We start from the raw sequence: 14,801 nt of genomic DNA, 5'->3' as shown, positions 1-14,801 counted from the left end.
TTTCCAAGGAATTCACCCCAAGATTTTATTACTCAAAATGATACACACCAAAAAAATATATGTGTTAATATGTGTATATACATAAATACCTCAAAGTCTCATGGATTGGGGTTTGTGGACTGTCTGTCAAGGAGCAAGAGGGAACTTTTTAGGGTGATGGAAATCCTGTCTTAAAAGGGAGTGTGATTATGTGGATGAATACATCTGTCAAAACTCACTAAACTGTACATTTTAATTGGGCACAATTTCTGCATGTAAAGTACACCTCAATATGTTTAGACAAAAGTCTATCCTGTTTCCTTAAATTAAAAAAAAAATAAATAACAACACTCAATTGCACCATGGTCTCAAGAACTTTCACAATGAGATCTAATGCAACAGGTTTGAAGATTTAACAAAGAGGGTGAGTCAAGGACTATAAAAGTTAACTCATGACCTTCTGGCCTCAAGGTCAACTCAAATTAATAGAAAATAAAGGTAGCATAATCAGAGGGTAAAAAATCTGTTTCTTCTCAGGAAAACCTGAAATTAATTACTTCAGAGGGCGCAGTGGGAAGAGCACAGGTTCAGAGCCCTTGAAACATAAGAGTGGAATGGTTATAGGCTGTTAAGCGTGTGACCTTGAGAGTCCTCAGTCCCTGAGGCTCAGTTTCCCTTTCTGTAAAATGGGGATAATGACGTCTTAATGATGGCTTCAAAGTTTGACCTGGCGAACAGTTAAGTATTTAAGAGATGCAATACATGACATTATTGAAGGCTCCAGAATTTAGTGCTGGTTAGAAATGCATGCAGAACTAAGGCCCCTCTGTTCCCGTCTAGGGGAGCTGTGGTCCCTTCCGTTCGCCTTATCGCCCTCAGACGGGCTTCACTTCCCTCCTACACACACCCTGCCACTTTTCCGGTCCGGACCACCCCTCACCCGTGCAGCTCCCAAGGGCCGCCCACCTCCCGGGCCCCACCTCGTTGAGGAAACGGGTGATATCGTAGACTCGCCCGTGGATCACCAGCCAGATCTCCTTCATGGAGTTGCGCTTCGCCACTTCCTCCAATCGATAATAGGTAACGGAGTTCTCGACCCCTTGCCTTTTCCCATCGCTGTCGCTTGCTTCCACTGTCGCCATTGGGCCTGAATTAGCTCTTCTCCACCACTAACCGGGTTTCCGAGGTTAACTTCCTCGAGGTGCACCTACTGTTCAGTCCTCCCCGGCTTCCGTAACTAAGGCCCTTACGGTCGTCGGAGGGATCCTGGCAACCGCCAATCACGCTTCCGAGTAGTTCCTGGTTCGTTTTTCTTTTTACCAATGAAATAACGGATTCAGATTTAAGTCCCGCCCCCCCCTTTCCGCCCAATCCTTGGGGCGTAGGCCTGGTTCGAGGTCCAACTAACCAATCAGGATCGTCTATCCCTCCAATCTCACCAACCAGGTACCGTGATTTTGGAAAAAGGCCTAATGGAGACCGGTTGACAGCGGTTACACAAGAGAGGTTTCCCTTTTACTTAGTGTAGCGGCCTGCGGAGTCCTGGAAGTGAGGGCCGAGTCTCCATTTTCCCGTTTCCCTTCTTTTCCCTTCCCTTCGCCGTGACCTCTCCGCGCGAAGCTTCTTTCCCCCACCTCCCGTGCAGCCCGTATTCGAGCCCGGGTTTACATCTTTTTTTTTTTTTTTTTTTTGCAACCTTCAGGCTGTGACCGGACGACTCAAACGTCTAAGTCTCATTTTCCTCACCAGTATAATGGGCCAGATAACCTTGTTTGATCAATTAAATGAGAACGTGTATCTCCACAGCGCTAGGCACACAGTAATCAGGCACGAATGACAAAGGGGGGGCAGGGTCGTAATTCGCCTAGGCCATTGACAGGTAGTTTTCCCAAGTTTTTGCCACTACTTAGAATCTGATTCAGTTATATCTCAAAGTCGGGAAAGGGGGATCTGATTTTTGAACGAATTATTTGGTGATCAGAACAGAGCTATGCTATTTTCGTTTCTTAGTGTTCTAAAATAAAATTCACCTCAACTATTCCCATCTAGGGATCCCAGCATTTAGGGATTCCAAACTTGGTTGATATGCAGTGTTGTAAGCTCCTCATTTTTAACTGCCATTACAACTGACAAATTGACATGTAATGCCCTTTTCATACTGTCACTCTCCCAGACGCTCCACAATCCATCATCAACCCCTTTTACTAATATTTTCCACCATTCCTTTTATAAGACTTGTGTACTAGCCACTGACTCCTAAACCTGCTGTTAATAAAACCACTTCTGTGATCATACCAAGTACACCAACTCTTCCTTCCAGTGCCTACTCACTTTCAAGCTCATCCTGAAATTCTTTTTCAAAAACTCTGCTGGCATTCCAGCCTCCATGGTCCCATCCCCTACAGCACCTAAGCATATTACTATTTCAGGAAACCCCCTGTATCTGTAAATCTTAAGTTTCCATATCTTACCTCCCAATTGAGACTGAAAAATATGAGAGAAATCCCATATGATTCTTAGGATTTTCCACAAACTAGATTCAAAGACTTAAATTCATTTCAGAGATATTTACTGAACATTTCCTATGTCACAAGTACTGTGGTAGGCTTGGTGATAGAAAAGTAACATAAATAAACGTTCTGAGGGCACCTCTGTCTGCCTTCAGCTCAGGTCATGATCTCAGGGTCCTGGGATCAAGCCCCACACGGAGCTCCCTGCTCAATGGGGAGCTTGCTTTTGCCTCTCCCCTCCCCCTCCCTCTGTCTCTCTCAAATAAATCAAATCTTAAAAGAAAGAAAGAAAGAAAGAAAGAAGCCTTCTAAACCAAAAACGTTTACATACATATACATTTAAATTCTAGAAATAGAGATTTGTTCCAAATGTAATGGGACACAGCTCTGAAAGCATACTCGTTAAATGAATAATTCACAATTAACCCCAGTGTGCACCTGAGGAGGCTGTTTTAGAAATACAAACTCTAAAAAAAATACAGACTCTAGGGGCGCCTGTGTGGCTCAGTGGTTAAACAACTGCCTTCAGCTCAAGTCATCATCCCAGGGTCCTGGGATCAAGCCCAGCATCGGGCTCCCTGCTCAACGGGAAACCTGCTTCTCCCTCTCCTTCTGCCCCTGTGTTCCTTCTATCCCTGTGTCTCTCTCTGTCAAATAAATTAATAAAATCTTGGGCGCCTGGGTGGCTTACTGGGTTAAGCCTCTGCCTTCGGCTCAGGTCATGATCTCAAGGTCTTGGGATCAAGCCCTGCTTTCGGCTCTCTGCTCAGCCGGGAGCCTGCTTCCCCCTCTCTCTGCCTGCCTCTCTGCCTACTTGTGATCTCTCTCCCTGTCAAATAAATAAGTAAAAAAAATTAAAAAATAAAAATAAAAATCTTTAAATAAATAAATAAATCTTTACATACATATATACATACATACAGATTCTGGGCTGCTTAGGTGGCTCAATTAGTTAAGCAGCTGCCTTTGGCTCAGGTCATGATCCCAGGGTGTTGTCTGGGGAGGTGCAGGGATGTATGTGTGGCGGCAGTTGGTGCTTCTCCCTCTCCCTCGCACCACCCCCCCCCGGCTTGTGATCTCTCTCTCTCCTCTCTCTCTCTCTCTCTCCCTCTCAAATAAATAAAGATCTTTAAAAGTACAGATTGCTTCTTGTCCAAACAGGGGAGTCTCTTCTTCATCTCAAAATCTTGGCTTGTCTCATTACTTACTCTGACCAACTGATTGTGGCAGAAGTGATGCTGCGCAAGTTGTGAAGTTTCATCTTCACAGGTAAGAACCTTCCCCCGAATGAGATCAAGATGCTGGAAATAAGCCTGGGATTAAAGACCAGCCATTTAAACTCTCAGCTGAGCCCACCCCTTCATCCACTTGTCAGCTCAGTGTGAACACTCAGGGAGCCCAGGCTTACTCAGCAGAACTGCCCAATCAACCCACAGAATTGTGAGAAATAATAAAACATTGTTTTAACACAATTAAAAAAAACAAACATGCAGATCCCCAGCCCCACCTCCAGAAATGTAGGCCCAGTGGGTCTGGATGTAAAAGAAGCAGAAACGAACATTTTCAGCAAGTATCTGTGATGACTGATGCAAGTGATTTGTGTATAACTTCGGGAAACCCTGAATGTTTTCTGAAGCATATATGTCTTTATCTCACATGCAATAAATTAGTAAAGTTACACAGCATTTCCTTTACTATCTCCACCTTTCGGAAACTGGGCCCAATCGTGTTTTTAAAGACTCTAAGATTGTAGTATAAAAGAACTTGTCAACAAAGGGAAGGGTTAGAGAAATATATTGGGAGTACCATAATACCAAAAGCAGGTTTTCAGAGACTGGGAAGAGAAAAGTTGTTTGGGATTCCTTCCGTAACAGTAACATAAAACCCACAAGTTTCCTCAAAGGGATGGAGTCGGGGAAAGAGGGGAGCAGTATAGGCAAAAGTAGAGCCAAGTATCTCTTCAGAGGGGAAGGGCTACATAATGTAGGCAGGGAGATGGGACCTTCTGGGCCAGGACTCCCAGCTAGCAGACCGGTGCAGAGGCTGTCAGCTCTACAAAAGATCTTTTGGGAAGTGAGCAATGTGGCCTAAAGGCTGGAGAGCCCTTCCTGAGTGTTTTGAACTATGTAAAACTCCTGAGGAGGACAGGAACTGCTCCCATAAATGATTAAGACTGAATATGTCATCATCCTGGCAAGTGGAATTAGGATCACATTAAAGTGGTTTTTTAAGTAATATTTAAATTCCTTTTTTTAGAATTTCAAACAGGTACATTGAAAGAATAATACAGGGTGCCTGGGTGGTTCAGTGGATTAAAGCCTCTGCCTTTGGCTCAGGGCATGATACTGGGGTCCTGGGATCAAGTCCCATATCGGCTCTCTGCTCGGCAGGGCCTTCCTCTCTCTCTGCCTGCCTCTCTGACTACTTGTCATCTCTGTCTGTCAAATAAATAAATAAAATCTTTAAAAAAAAAAAAAAAGAAAGAAAGAATAATACAATGAACTCCCATATCCTTTTAACTTAGATTTACAAACTGTGAATCTTTCCATATTTGATTTCTATTTATTATTGCTATTGTTGTGAATAATGTTCAACCATTTCAGAACACGTTGCAGACATCATGACCCTTTACCCAAATAATTATGTATCTCCTAAGAATGAGAACATACTCTTACATAACCCCAGGTGCCCCAAATAAATAAATAAAATCTTAAAAAAAAAAATAGACAAATCACTGGAACAGAATAGAAAGTTCAGAAAAGACCCGCATTGATATGGATAATCCATTTTCAAGAAAAACATAAATATAATTCATTGGGGAATTATGTTTTCATCAAATGGTATTGGTACAATTATGTGTGACTTGGAAAAAAAGGAGATCAAGAAAACTACCTAATATTAACCAAGTTTTTTGAGTGGCAGAGATGGGGACTTCAAGCTAGACTTTCTGGCTAATGTGTGATAATTGTGAATATGAATTTAATAATCAGTACATTTAGGCCACCATCTTTTCCTGAATCAGATTCAGTCTGATTGGGGTGCCTGGGTGGCTCAGTGGGTTAAAGCCTCTGCCTTCAGCTCAGGTCATGATCTCAGGGTCCTGGGATTAAGCCCCACACAGGGCTCTCTGCTCAGTGGGGAGCCTGCTTCCCCTTCTCTCTTCCTGCTGCTCTGCCTACTTGTGATTGCTCTCTCTGTGTCAAATAAATAAGTAAAATCTTAAAAAAAAAAAAAAAAAAAGAATGCAGCATCTTTAAAAAAAAAAAAGTTCAGTCTAAAGGGGAGCCTTGGTGGGTCAGTCGGTTAAGCATTTGCCTTCAGCTAGGGTCATGATCCCAGGGTCCTGAGACTGAGTCCTGCATTGGGCTCTTGCTCAGTGGGGGTCCTGCTTCTCCTTCTGCCTGCCTCTCCCTCTGTCTGCCACTCCCCCTACTTGTGCTCTCTCTGGCAAATAAATAAATAAAAACTAAATAAATTGTGGAGGCCAAGAAAAACAAGGCTGTACCCACCTCGAGTCTAGTCCTGACATAAGTACAGCCATCTTGGCAAAGCAAAAGCTAGCACCTTGCACCCCCTCTCTACCCGCTCCCTTCCCTTGGTAGTATGTGTGACATTCCTCAGCCACCCCTGGCTGTCCTAAAAGAAAAACAAATAGTTAACTTGCAGAGATCACAATCCTGCAAGACAGGGTTCTCCCTTGGTTTACAGATGTCCTAGAGATTTAACAATAGCCCAGTTTCCAGGGGCAAATAACTCAGTTCCCCAAGCCCTAAAGTCGCCCTCCCCACCATAAAACTGAAGGAGACTGAGGCAGAAGGAAATGGAAATAAAGTTAAATTTCTTCTAAACCTCAACAGTTGATAGGGGAAGTGTGAAACTTTATCTCTAAACCTCCAAGATAGTGTCAGCAATCATTCCCAAGCATATGACCCACTAATATACATCTAAAGGGTATCATGAGAAGATCTTTATTACTGGCAATAAATAACCTTTCTCCCAACAATAGCTAGCCCCTCGTGGTCCTGGAGACCTTGCTTCCAAAATTCCTTAGAGACTAACATCATCCCCTTTGTCCTCACCCACCACCAAGTCCACACCTACTCTGCCTTTAAAAACTCTGACTGTAATCTGGTTCGGGGTCCAAGTCCCTACTCCACTGCCTAGGGTATACTTAGGCCCAAGCTTAAGCCTGTCACCTCAGGGTCAAAGTCCGTACTCCACTGTGTTGGGTGTACTTGGGCCCAAGCTTAAGCTTGTCAAGTAAACCCTCGAGTGATTGCATCGGTACTTGGCTCCTTGGTGGTCTCGCAGACGTGAAAACTGAAAACTCGGGCATAACATAAATAAGATGTTGTCTGTAGATTTTTTTCAGTTGATTCCCTTTATCAGATACAAAGCAGAATTCCCCTATATTCCCAGTTTCCTTTTTTTTTTTTTTAAATCATAAAAGGATATTTAATCCTTAAAATCTAAAAAAAAAAAATATATATATTGAATCCTGTCAAATATTTTTTCATCCTTTGGGATGACCATACGATTTTTATCCTGATAATATGGTGAATTATCTCGAATGTTTTTCAAAAACATAACCATCTTTGCATTCCTGGAATAAACTCCACTTAGTTATGATGTAGCCTTTTTTATATATTGTTGTATTTAATTTGCTAGTGTTTTTTAAAAAGATCTTTGTATCTATATTCATGAGGAATATTGGCTGTAATTTTCTATTCTGGAATGCTTTGACAGTTTTTTCCAAGCTTTTTGACAAATATTTACTGAGTAACTACAGCTAAGTACTGTGTCAATATGAGTATTAAACAAAACTCAACACAGTGCCTGCCACAGACAGTCCTCAGTATATGATCGATATTTTGGAGTTACTATTTCTAGATGCTATAAATGAGACCCACCTCTTAAAGAAACTTATTAAAAGGAAGATGGCACCTACCATACAAAACTCTTTTTTTCTTTTTTTTAGGTAGTGTCCATGCCCAATGTGAGGTGTGAACTCACAACCCTGAGATCAAGAGTTGCATGCTCTACCACCGACTGAGCCAGCCAGACGTCCCACTATATAAAACATTTTTTTAATTAACATTTTACTATTGCTGTTTTTATGTATTAGAAAATCTCCTCTCAGGCTCTCCAGGAGCATGCTCTGAAATTTATCTCAGCTAACAGTGGGATCAGTGTGTGAGAATCTGCTCTAGGGAAGTCGTTATTTACCTTGTAAGCTCATTCTACTGTTTTTGGATAAATAGTGGAATTGGAACAGGAAACAGTCAAGGAAAACACTGTGCATGCTCCATGAGAATAAAGCAAGAAACAAGGATTCTGTCTAGTTTTTTGCAGACATCAAACACACCTCCTGTGTTCTCACACCTTTTTGTTGGGGGAGGGTTCCCCTTTCCTGTTCCAGGAATGGAATACAATGAGGTAGCCCTCAAATCTGCTCATGCCCTTCTCAGGGTATTATGTCCCCTGGCAACCTATTCTCTTTCCCTGCCAGAAGGAAGACAAACTCTTAAAGCCATCAGTCCAACATTCTCCTTCCCTTCCTAGGGCCAGGCCCAGGTCACTAGTGTCAGGGAATTTTCAGGAAGTTGATGCAAAGTGAGAAGCTCAAATTCTCCAGGGTATGGCCTCAGGGGTTTGGTTGCAAGCATCCTAGAGTTGTTCCAACGCTCAGGTCAGCCAGACCTCCCTGGCCTATTGGGTGGACTCTTCTGGAGCTTCCCCCAAGACCCTCCTGTTCAGTCTTATGCCAGTGGGGCCCAACTCCCAACAGCCCAGCCCAGTTTCATTTCCAGAAATGAAAGAAACTATCACTGTGTAAATAGCTATTAATGAGGATGGTTTCTACACTGGATTGTTTCCCCTGGCTTCAGAACACCCACTTTTTTTTTTCCCTTCTGATGTTTGTTTACTCTTTTTTTTTTTTTTTAAGATTTAATTTAATTTATTTATTTGACAGAGATCACAAGTGGGCAGAGAGGCAGGCAGAGAGAGAAGGGAAAAGCAGACCCCCCCCTGAGCTAGAGCCTGATGTGGGGCTCTATCCTAGGATCCTGAGATCATGACCCGAGCCAAAGGTGGAAGCTTTAACCCACTGAGCCACCCAGGTGCCCCTGATGTTTGTTTACTCTTAAAAGGTAATAAATAGGGGCGCCTAGGTGGCTCAGTGGGTTAAGCCTCTGCCTTCAGCTCAGGTCATGATCCCTGGGTCTTGGGATCGAGCCCCGCATCGGGCTCTCTGCTCAGCAGGGAGCCTGCCTCCACCTCTCTCTCTGCCTGCCTCTCTGCCCACTTGTGAGCTCTGTCTGTCAAATAAATAAATAAAATCTTAAAAAAAAAAAAAAAGGTAATAAATAGGGGCGCCTGGGTGGCTCAGTGGGTTAAAGCCTCTGTCTTTGGCTCAGGTCATGATCCCAGGGTTCCGGCATCGTGTCCCACATCAGGCTCTCTGCTCAGCGGGGAGCCTGCTTCCCTTCCTCTCTCTCTGCCTGCCTCTCTGCCTACTTGTGATTTCTGTCTGTCAAATAAATAAATAAAATCTTTAAAAAAAAAAGGTAATGAATACATTCACATGTTTCAAAAAGAAAACATATGTGTGTATAAATATATATGTGTGTGTCTGTATATACTATATATATATTATATATTTATGTATTATTTTTGAGGGGCAAGAAAGAAAAATTTATTGAGCAATAGTAAAAAGCTCTGAGTGAAGGAGGGAACCCGAGAGGTTGCCCAATAAAACAAAACAGAGTCCTAAAATGAATTCAAGAAAAGAAGACACGTTAAAAAAAAGAGAGAAGGGTGGAGTCTGGCTGGCTCAGTTGGTGGAGCATGCAACTGTTGATCTTGGGGTCTTGAGTTCGAATGCTATATTGGGTGTAAAAATTACTTAAAAAAAAAAGAATAGAAGACGTGGTAAAAATATTATCTCAAATCACTGAGGAAAGGGGGGCCTTTTACAGTGTGGAAATAAAATAATAATGATTAAATAATGTTTTTCAAGATTTTTTTTCTGGAAAAAAATAATCTGGCTACATTTCCATATACCAGAAGAAACCCCGCTTGACCAAAGATTTAAACATAAGAAATGAGTGGCTTGGGGCGCCTGGGTGGCTCAGTGGGTTAAGCTGCTGCCTTCGGCTCAGGTCATGATCTCATGGTCCTGGGATGGAGTCCCACATCAGGCTCTCAGCTCAGCAGGGAGCCTGCTTCCCTCTCCTCCTCTCTCTGCCTGCCTCTCTGCCTACTTGTGATCTCTGTCAAATAAATAAATAAAAGCTTTAAAAAAAAAAAAAAAAAGGAAAGAAATGGGTGGCTCAGTCATTAAGCATCTGTCTTCACCTCAGGTCATGATCCCATCATCCTGTGTTGGAGCCCCAGGTCAGGATCCCTACTCCATTCCCCTCTGCCTGCCCCTCCTCCTGCTTGTGCTCCTGCTCGCTCGCTCTCTCTCTCTCTCTCTCTGTCAAATAAATATGTAAAAATCTTAAAACAAAACAAAACAAAAGACAAAAGAAATGGGGGAAAAGGGTATTATTCTATCCATTCAAAACTCAAAAATGGGAAAGGCAAATACAACAACAAAAGTACAAGTGACCAAAAAGAAGAGAAAACTGAGCTTCATCAAGAAGAAAAACCTCCGTGTTGCAAACAATACCATTAAAGATTGAAGAGACAAGCCACAGACTGGTAGAAAATATATGCAAATCACATATCAGATAAGGGATTTGTATCCAGAATACATAAAGATCTTTTACAATCAACAATACAAAGACGACCCAATTGAAAAATGCACAAAGGATCTGAATAGACATTTCGGCAAAGAAGCTCTACAAATAGCTAATAAGCATATGAAAGGATTCTCAATATCACTCTTAGGAAAACGCAACTCAAAAACCATGATGAGATTCTACCCAGTGGCCACAGTAAAAAAGACAGACAATAACAAGTGGTGGTTATTCTGAGAACCTGTAACACTCCCACGCTGCTTGGGTAAATGTAAAATGGAGGGTCCACTGTGGCAAACAGTTCAGCAGCTCCTCACCAAGTTACACAGAGAGTTGCCATAGGATTTAGCAATTCCACTCCTATGTATATACCCAAGAAAAATGAAAAGTATGTGTCACACAAAAACTTGCTTACAAAAGTTAATAGCAGCACTGTTCAAAATGCCAAAAAGAGGAAACAACCCTAACGATCATCAACTGATAAGTGGGTAAATAAAGTATGGTGTCCTTGTTATTCAGCAGTAAAAACAACTTGCTGAAACATGGATGTATCTTGAAAACATCATGCTAAGTGAACGAAAACAAACACAACAAACCACAGACCGTATGATTTAATTTATGTGAAATCTCCAGGACAGGCATGTTTAGAGACACAGAACGTAGAGTTAGTGGTCGCACAGGGCTGAGAGGACTGGGGGGTTGGGGATGACTGCCAACAGGGTGGGGAGTGAAAATGTTCTCAAATTAGTTTGCATGGTGGTTAAACATCCCTGCGACTATACTAGAAGATAGTGAATTATACATTTTCAGTAGGTGAATTACACAGTATGTGAGTTATATCTCAATAAAGATATGGGTGGAAAAAACAGACAAATCTTAGAGACAATATTAGAAGTCTGGATTAGTGGTTGAAAAAGGGCAGGGACAGGGGAAAGCAGAAATATTTTTTTTAAATATATGAAAACTAGAATAATTCCCAAATGTGGAGTCAATGAAAGAATGGATGTAAAAAGACATTCAACCGTTGAAGTTTTTTGCATCGTAAGGTTCTTTTTGGTAAAGATAATCTAGTGCATAGACTGGATGATGTCACTGTTTTTACTTCAATCTACTGGACAAAAGGCCACTTTGAAAAATCATGTTTCCATAAACACAATTTCCTGTAGGCTGGTTTTGCCCTAGAAATTCTCCAATTGGCTTTGGTCAACAACCTTTATTCAGTCAGTAGAGGATAAGTAAGTAGCAAATCTCCTTGGCGATTAGACTAATGCTAATAAATTTTTGAAGTCAGCTTTATTAATCATCATCTACACATAGTTAAGTAGAAACTTTCTCATCTGGTGTGGCTGGATAGGTAAACAATGGCTATGGATTAAGCAATAAATTTTTAAGCTTATTTATTTAGGTAAGTAATCTCTACACCCAATGTGGAGCCCGAACTCACAACCCCAAGATCAAGAGTCTCATGCTCTTCCAACTGAGCCAGCCAGGCGCCCCTAAGTGATAAATTAATAAGTTCAGATAAGGGGTAGTCTAAGGGGCAATTCTTCAATTTTTTATGGCCCTAATACATTCACATGCCTCAAAACTCAAAAAACAAAAAAGAAAAGTTGGGGCACCCGGGGGGCTCAGTCGGTTAAATGTCTGCCTTCAGCTCAGGTCGTGGTCCCACACTTCTAGGATGGAGCCCTCAGTATGGCTCCCTGCTCAGCGAGGAGCCTGCTTCTCCCTCTCCTCCCTGCTTGTTCTCTTTTTCGCTATCTCCTTCTCTCTTTCTCAAATAAATAAATTTTAAAAATCAATAAAAAAAAGTAAACATCTCAATGAAAAGTCCTTGCCCACCCTTTCTACCCCCCATGTTCCAACCTCTTTCACTCACCCACCCCAGATTATCACTTAATATTTTTTGTGTATCTCCTTCCTGAGTTTTTCTATGCAAATGCTAGTAAATATAAATATTTATGCTTAGCTTACTCACTTTTATATAAAAACTAGTGCAGTTCTATGTCTTGCTTTTTTTACTTAATGACAACTTGGAAATGTTTCGATAGTAACATGGAGAGAGCTTCCTCATTTATTTTTACAGTTGGATAGTTTTCCATAGTTAATATTCATTGTTTGATATGAATGTTTCATAACTTAACTAGTCTCCGACTGGGAAATTTGGGTTTCCAGCCTTTTGAAATTGCAAACAATGCTACAGTAACCTTGGTCTTACATCATTATATACATGTAAAAGAAATGGGACTTCCAGGTCAAAAGCATATGCGTTTGCAGGATTAGCAATGGACTGATTTATATTTTCACTGGTGATGCATGTAAATGACAACTTCCTCACAGCCCCACAGGGCATGTTATCAAAGTTTTTGAATTATATCAATGTGACATTTAAAAAATGCTATCATGGGATACTTGGGTGGCTCAGTCGGTTAAGCATCTGCCTTCTTTGGCTCAGGTCATGATCTCAGGGTCCTGGGATCAAGTGCCACGTCAGGCTCCCTGCTAAGCGGGAGCCTGCTTTTCCGTCTCCCTCTGTGTGCTCTCTCTCTCTCTAATAAATAAATAATAATAAATAAATAATAAACAAGCAAATAAATCTTTAAAAAATAAATAAATCTTTAAAAAATGCTATCACACTATAGTTTTTAATTGTATTTCTCTTCCTAGGGGTGAGGTTGAACATCTACATAGTTAAGATTCAGAAAGGCATTTATCAACTTTCTATCTAGATCAACTCCTGAAAAACAATCCTAATAGCCAAGAATTTCTTTTGAGTTGAGATGATTTATTTTCTACATACCAGGCATGAGCTTGCCGTAGGGGATACTCCCTCTCCCTGCAATGGTTATCTGTCATCCCGACTTCACATTCATATTTTACCTCTCTAATCTCAAGGTCAGTGTCACCCCCTTGGTGAAATTTATGTGAGCCACCTCATCCTCAGTGACTACCCATTCTAATACATCGTTCTGTTTTCCTTTTCTCCATAGAACTCATGGCTACACACATTTTTCTGATTTACATGTTGGTTGATTTATATGTCCACACCACTATAGCCCCAGTATCTTGGCACATAGTAGGTGTTTACTAACTATATGCCCACCTTCTGGAATGAGGGAGAAGGGGTTAAGTTTCTAAACAGAGTTTCCTGAAACTGGAGTGCGGGAAAGAAATTTGGCCTTGCCACTGGATTAAGAATGCCTACGGGCAGCCCCTAACCCCGAACCTTTATTCTTAAAAGCGTTTTAACTTCATACTAACTCTGAGCCGTGGACGTGAGACCCACCCATGGTTAAGAGTTCAGGTTAGGTTTGGGACACTGGGATATTTTCTTTTATCCATAATCACTGGATCAAGGCCTATAAATCAAATAGTTAAGACACAAAACACAAACAAGGTCGTAATTTGTTTCTTCCTGCCCTCTGTTTTTCTTGGCATGGAAAAACTCCAGCTTTTCCTGACTGGGGATGGGTAGTGACACTGGGGGGTGATTCATTAAAAGTGGCCTGAGTAACTGGCCTTTTATTTCTTCTCATTCTTTCCCTTTATTGTCCCAACTCATGTAAGGAAACACATTGAATAAAATAATTCTCCTACTGATAAAGAACTTTCCCTTGACTCTTTGTTCACTTGCAGTTACATGTTCCCAGAATCAAAATCTTGGTGCTAGGGAGGCTGAAGTGGCTAAGAGTGGATGTGATGTGTATTTCTGGTAGAGAAAGAAGGCCATGAGTCCTGGCTTATGGAAGTTCCTTCTTTTGCCTCCTTTTCTCAACAAAGTTTCCTATTTTATTAGGAAATTATTCCAGTCCCCAGGGAACCTGGCAGGAGTTAGGTGAGGCTGTGGGTAAGTCTGAGAATCGTACTTCCCTATTTCTAAATTCAGTGTCACAGTATCAGTACTTTCCTCTCAAATGAGTGCCATTAATGTCAACCATTCCTAAGTCCAGAAAAGAGGAGAAAATATTCAATTTTATATCAAAATATCAAAAAATATTCAATTTAATAATCATACACATAGATCACAATATTAAGAGAAATTGCAGAGTATGTTATGTTCATCTTTTACATTATATACTTCTATTTTATTTGAAATTTTTAAATTTTTTTTAAAGTAAAGGATAATCTAAAAAATATGTATAGAAAAAGGCTGGACAATAAGAGACTGAAATGCTAACAACAGCTATCTTGGGGCTGAGGGCTAGGAGTGGATTTTTGTTATCATCTTTATCCCTGTCTACAACTTAACTAGTTCTTTTCACAAATTGTGTATTACTTTTGTGATTAAAAAGAAATAATAATAAAATGTTGTTACATTTAATTTGGTTTGTGTTGTCCCAACCTCCTGTACCTTTTTGTGGAAGTGGAACAATTTATTTTCCAAGAGGTGGGCACAGAAGGACACAAGTGGGACTATGATCGGGGTCAGGGTGAGGCAGTGGAAAAATACCAGTGATGCTTCACCCTCAGCATGGTTCTGGTGAAGGCCACTATTAAGCCACCCCTCCTTCGGTTTCTTTTTCCACCTCTACGTGAAATAATCCCAGTTCCTCTCACCTGCTATTGT

General features: G+C 41.2%; 1 protein-coding gene and 1 long non-coding RNA gene across 6 annotated transcripts in view; one reads left to right on the top strand and one right to left on the bottom strand.

The window, feature by feature from the left end:
• LOC116579227 (cytochrome b5 type B) overlaps window positions 1-1,243 on the bottom strand; it is a 36,248-nt gene extending 35,005 nt beyond the window's left edge. The window contains exon 1 of one of the 5 annotated variants that reach the window (XM_032324279.1): window positions 960-1,243. In XM_032324279.1, the coding sequence (XP_032180170.1) occupies window positions 960-1,121 (162 nt within the window). In that variant the 5' untranslated portion in view covers window positions 1,122-1,243. The remainder of the gene's footprint in view (window positions 1-959) is intronic. The other 4 variants (XM_032324282.1, XM_032324280.1, XM_032324277.1 and 1 more) reach the window with 4 other exon arrangements.
• A 93-nt stretch (window positions 1,244-1,336) lies between these two features.
• Window positions 1,337-7,691, top strand: LOC116579228. Its single transcript, XR_004281178.1, has 3 exons — window positions 1,337-1,425; window positions 3,651-3,758; window positions 7,468-7,691. It is a non-coding gene; the product is annotated as an uncharacterized LOC116579228 (long non-coding RNA).
• Window positions 7,692-14,801: the final 7,110 nt, after the last annotated feature.

The sequence above is a fragment of the Mustela erminea genome, chromosome 19 (genome assembly GCF_009829155.1).
Source record: "Mustela erminea isolate mMusErm1 chromosome 19, mMusErm1.Pri, whole genome shotgun sequence".
Classification (NCBI taxonomy): domain Eukaryota; kingdom Metazoa; phylum Chordata; class Mammalia; order Carnivora; family Mustelidae; genus Mustela; species Mustela erminea.
Note: the sequence above shows the minus strand (reverse complement) of the source record. Positions and strands in the feature narration are given on the sequence as shown.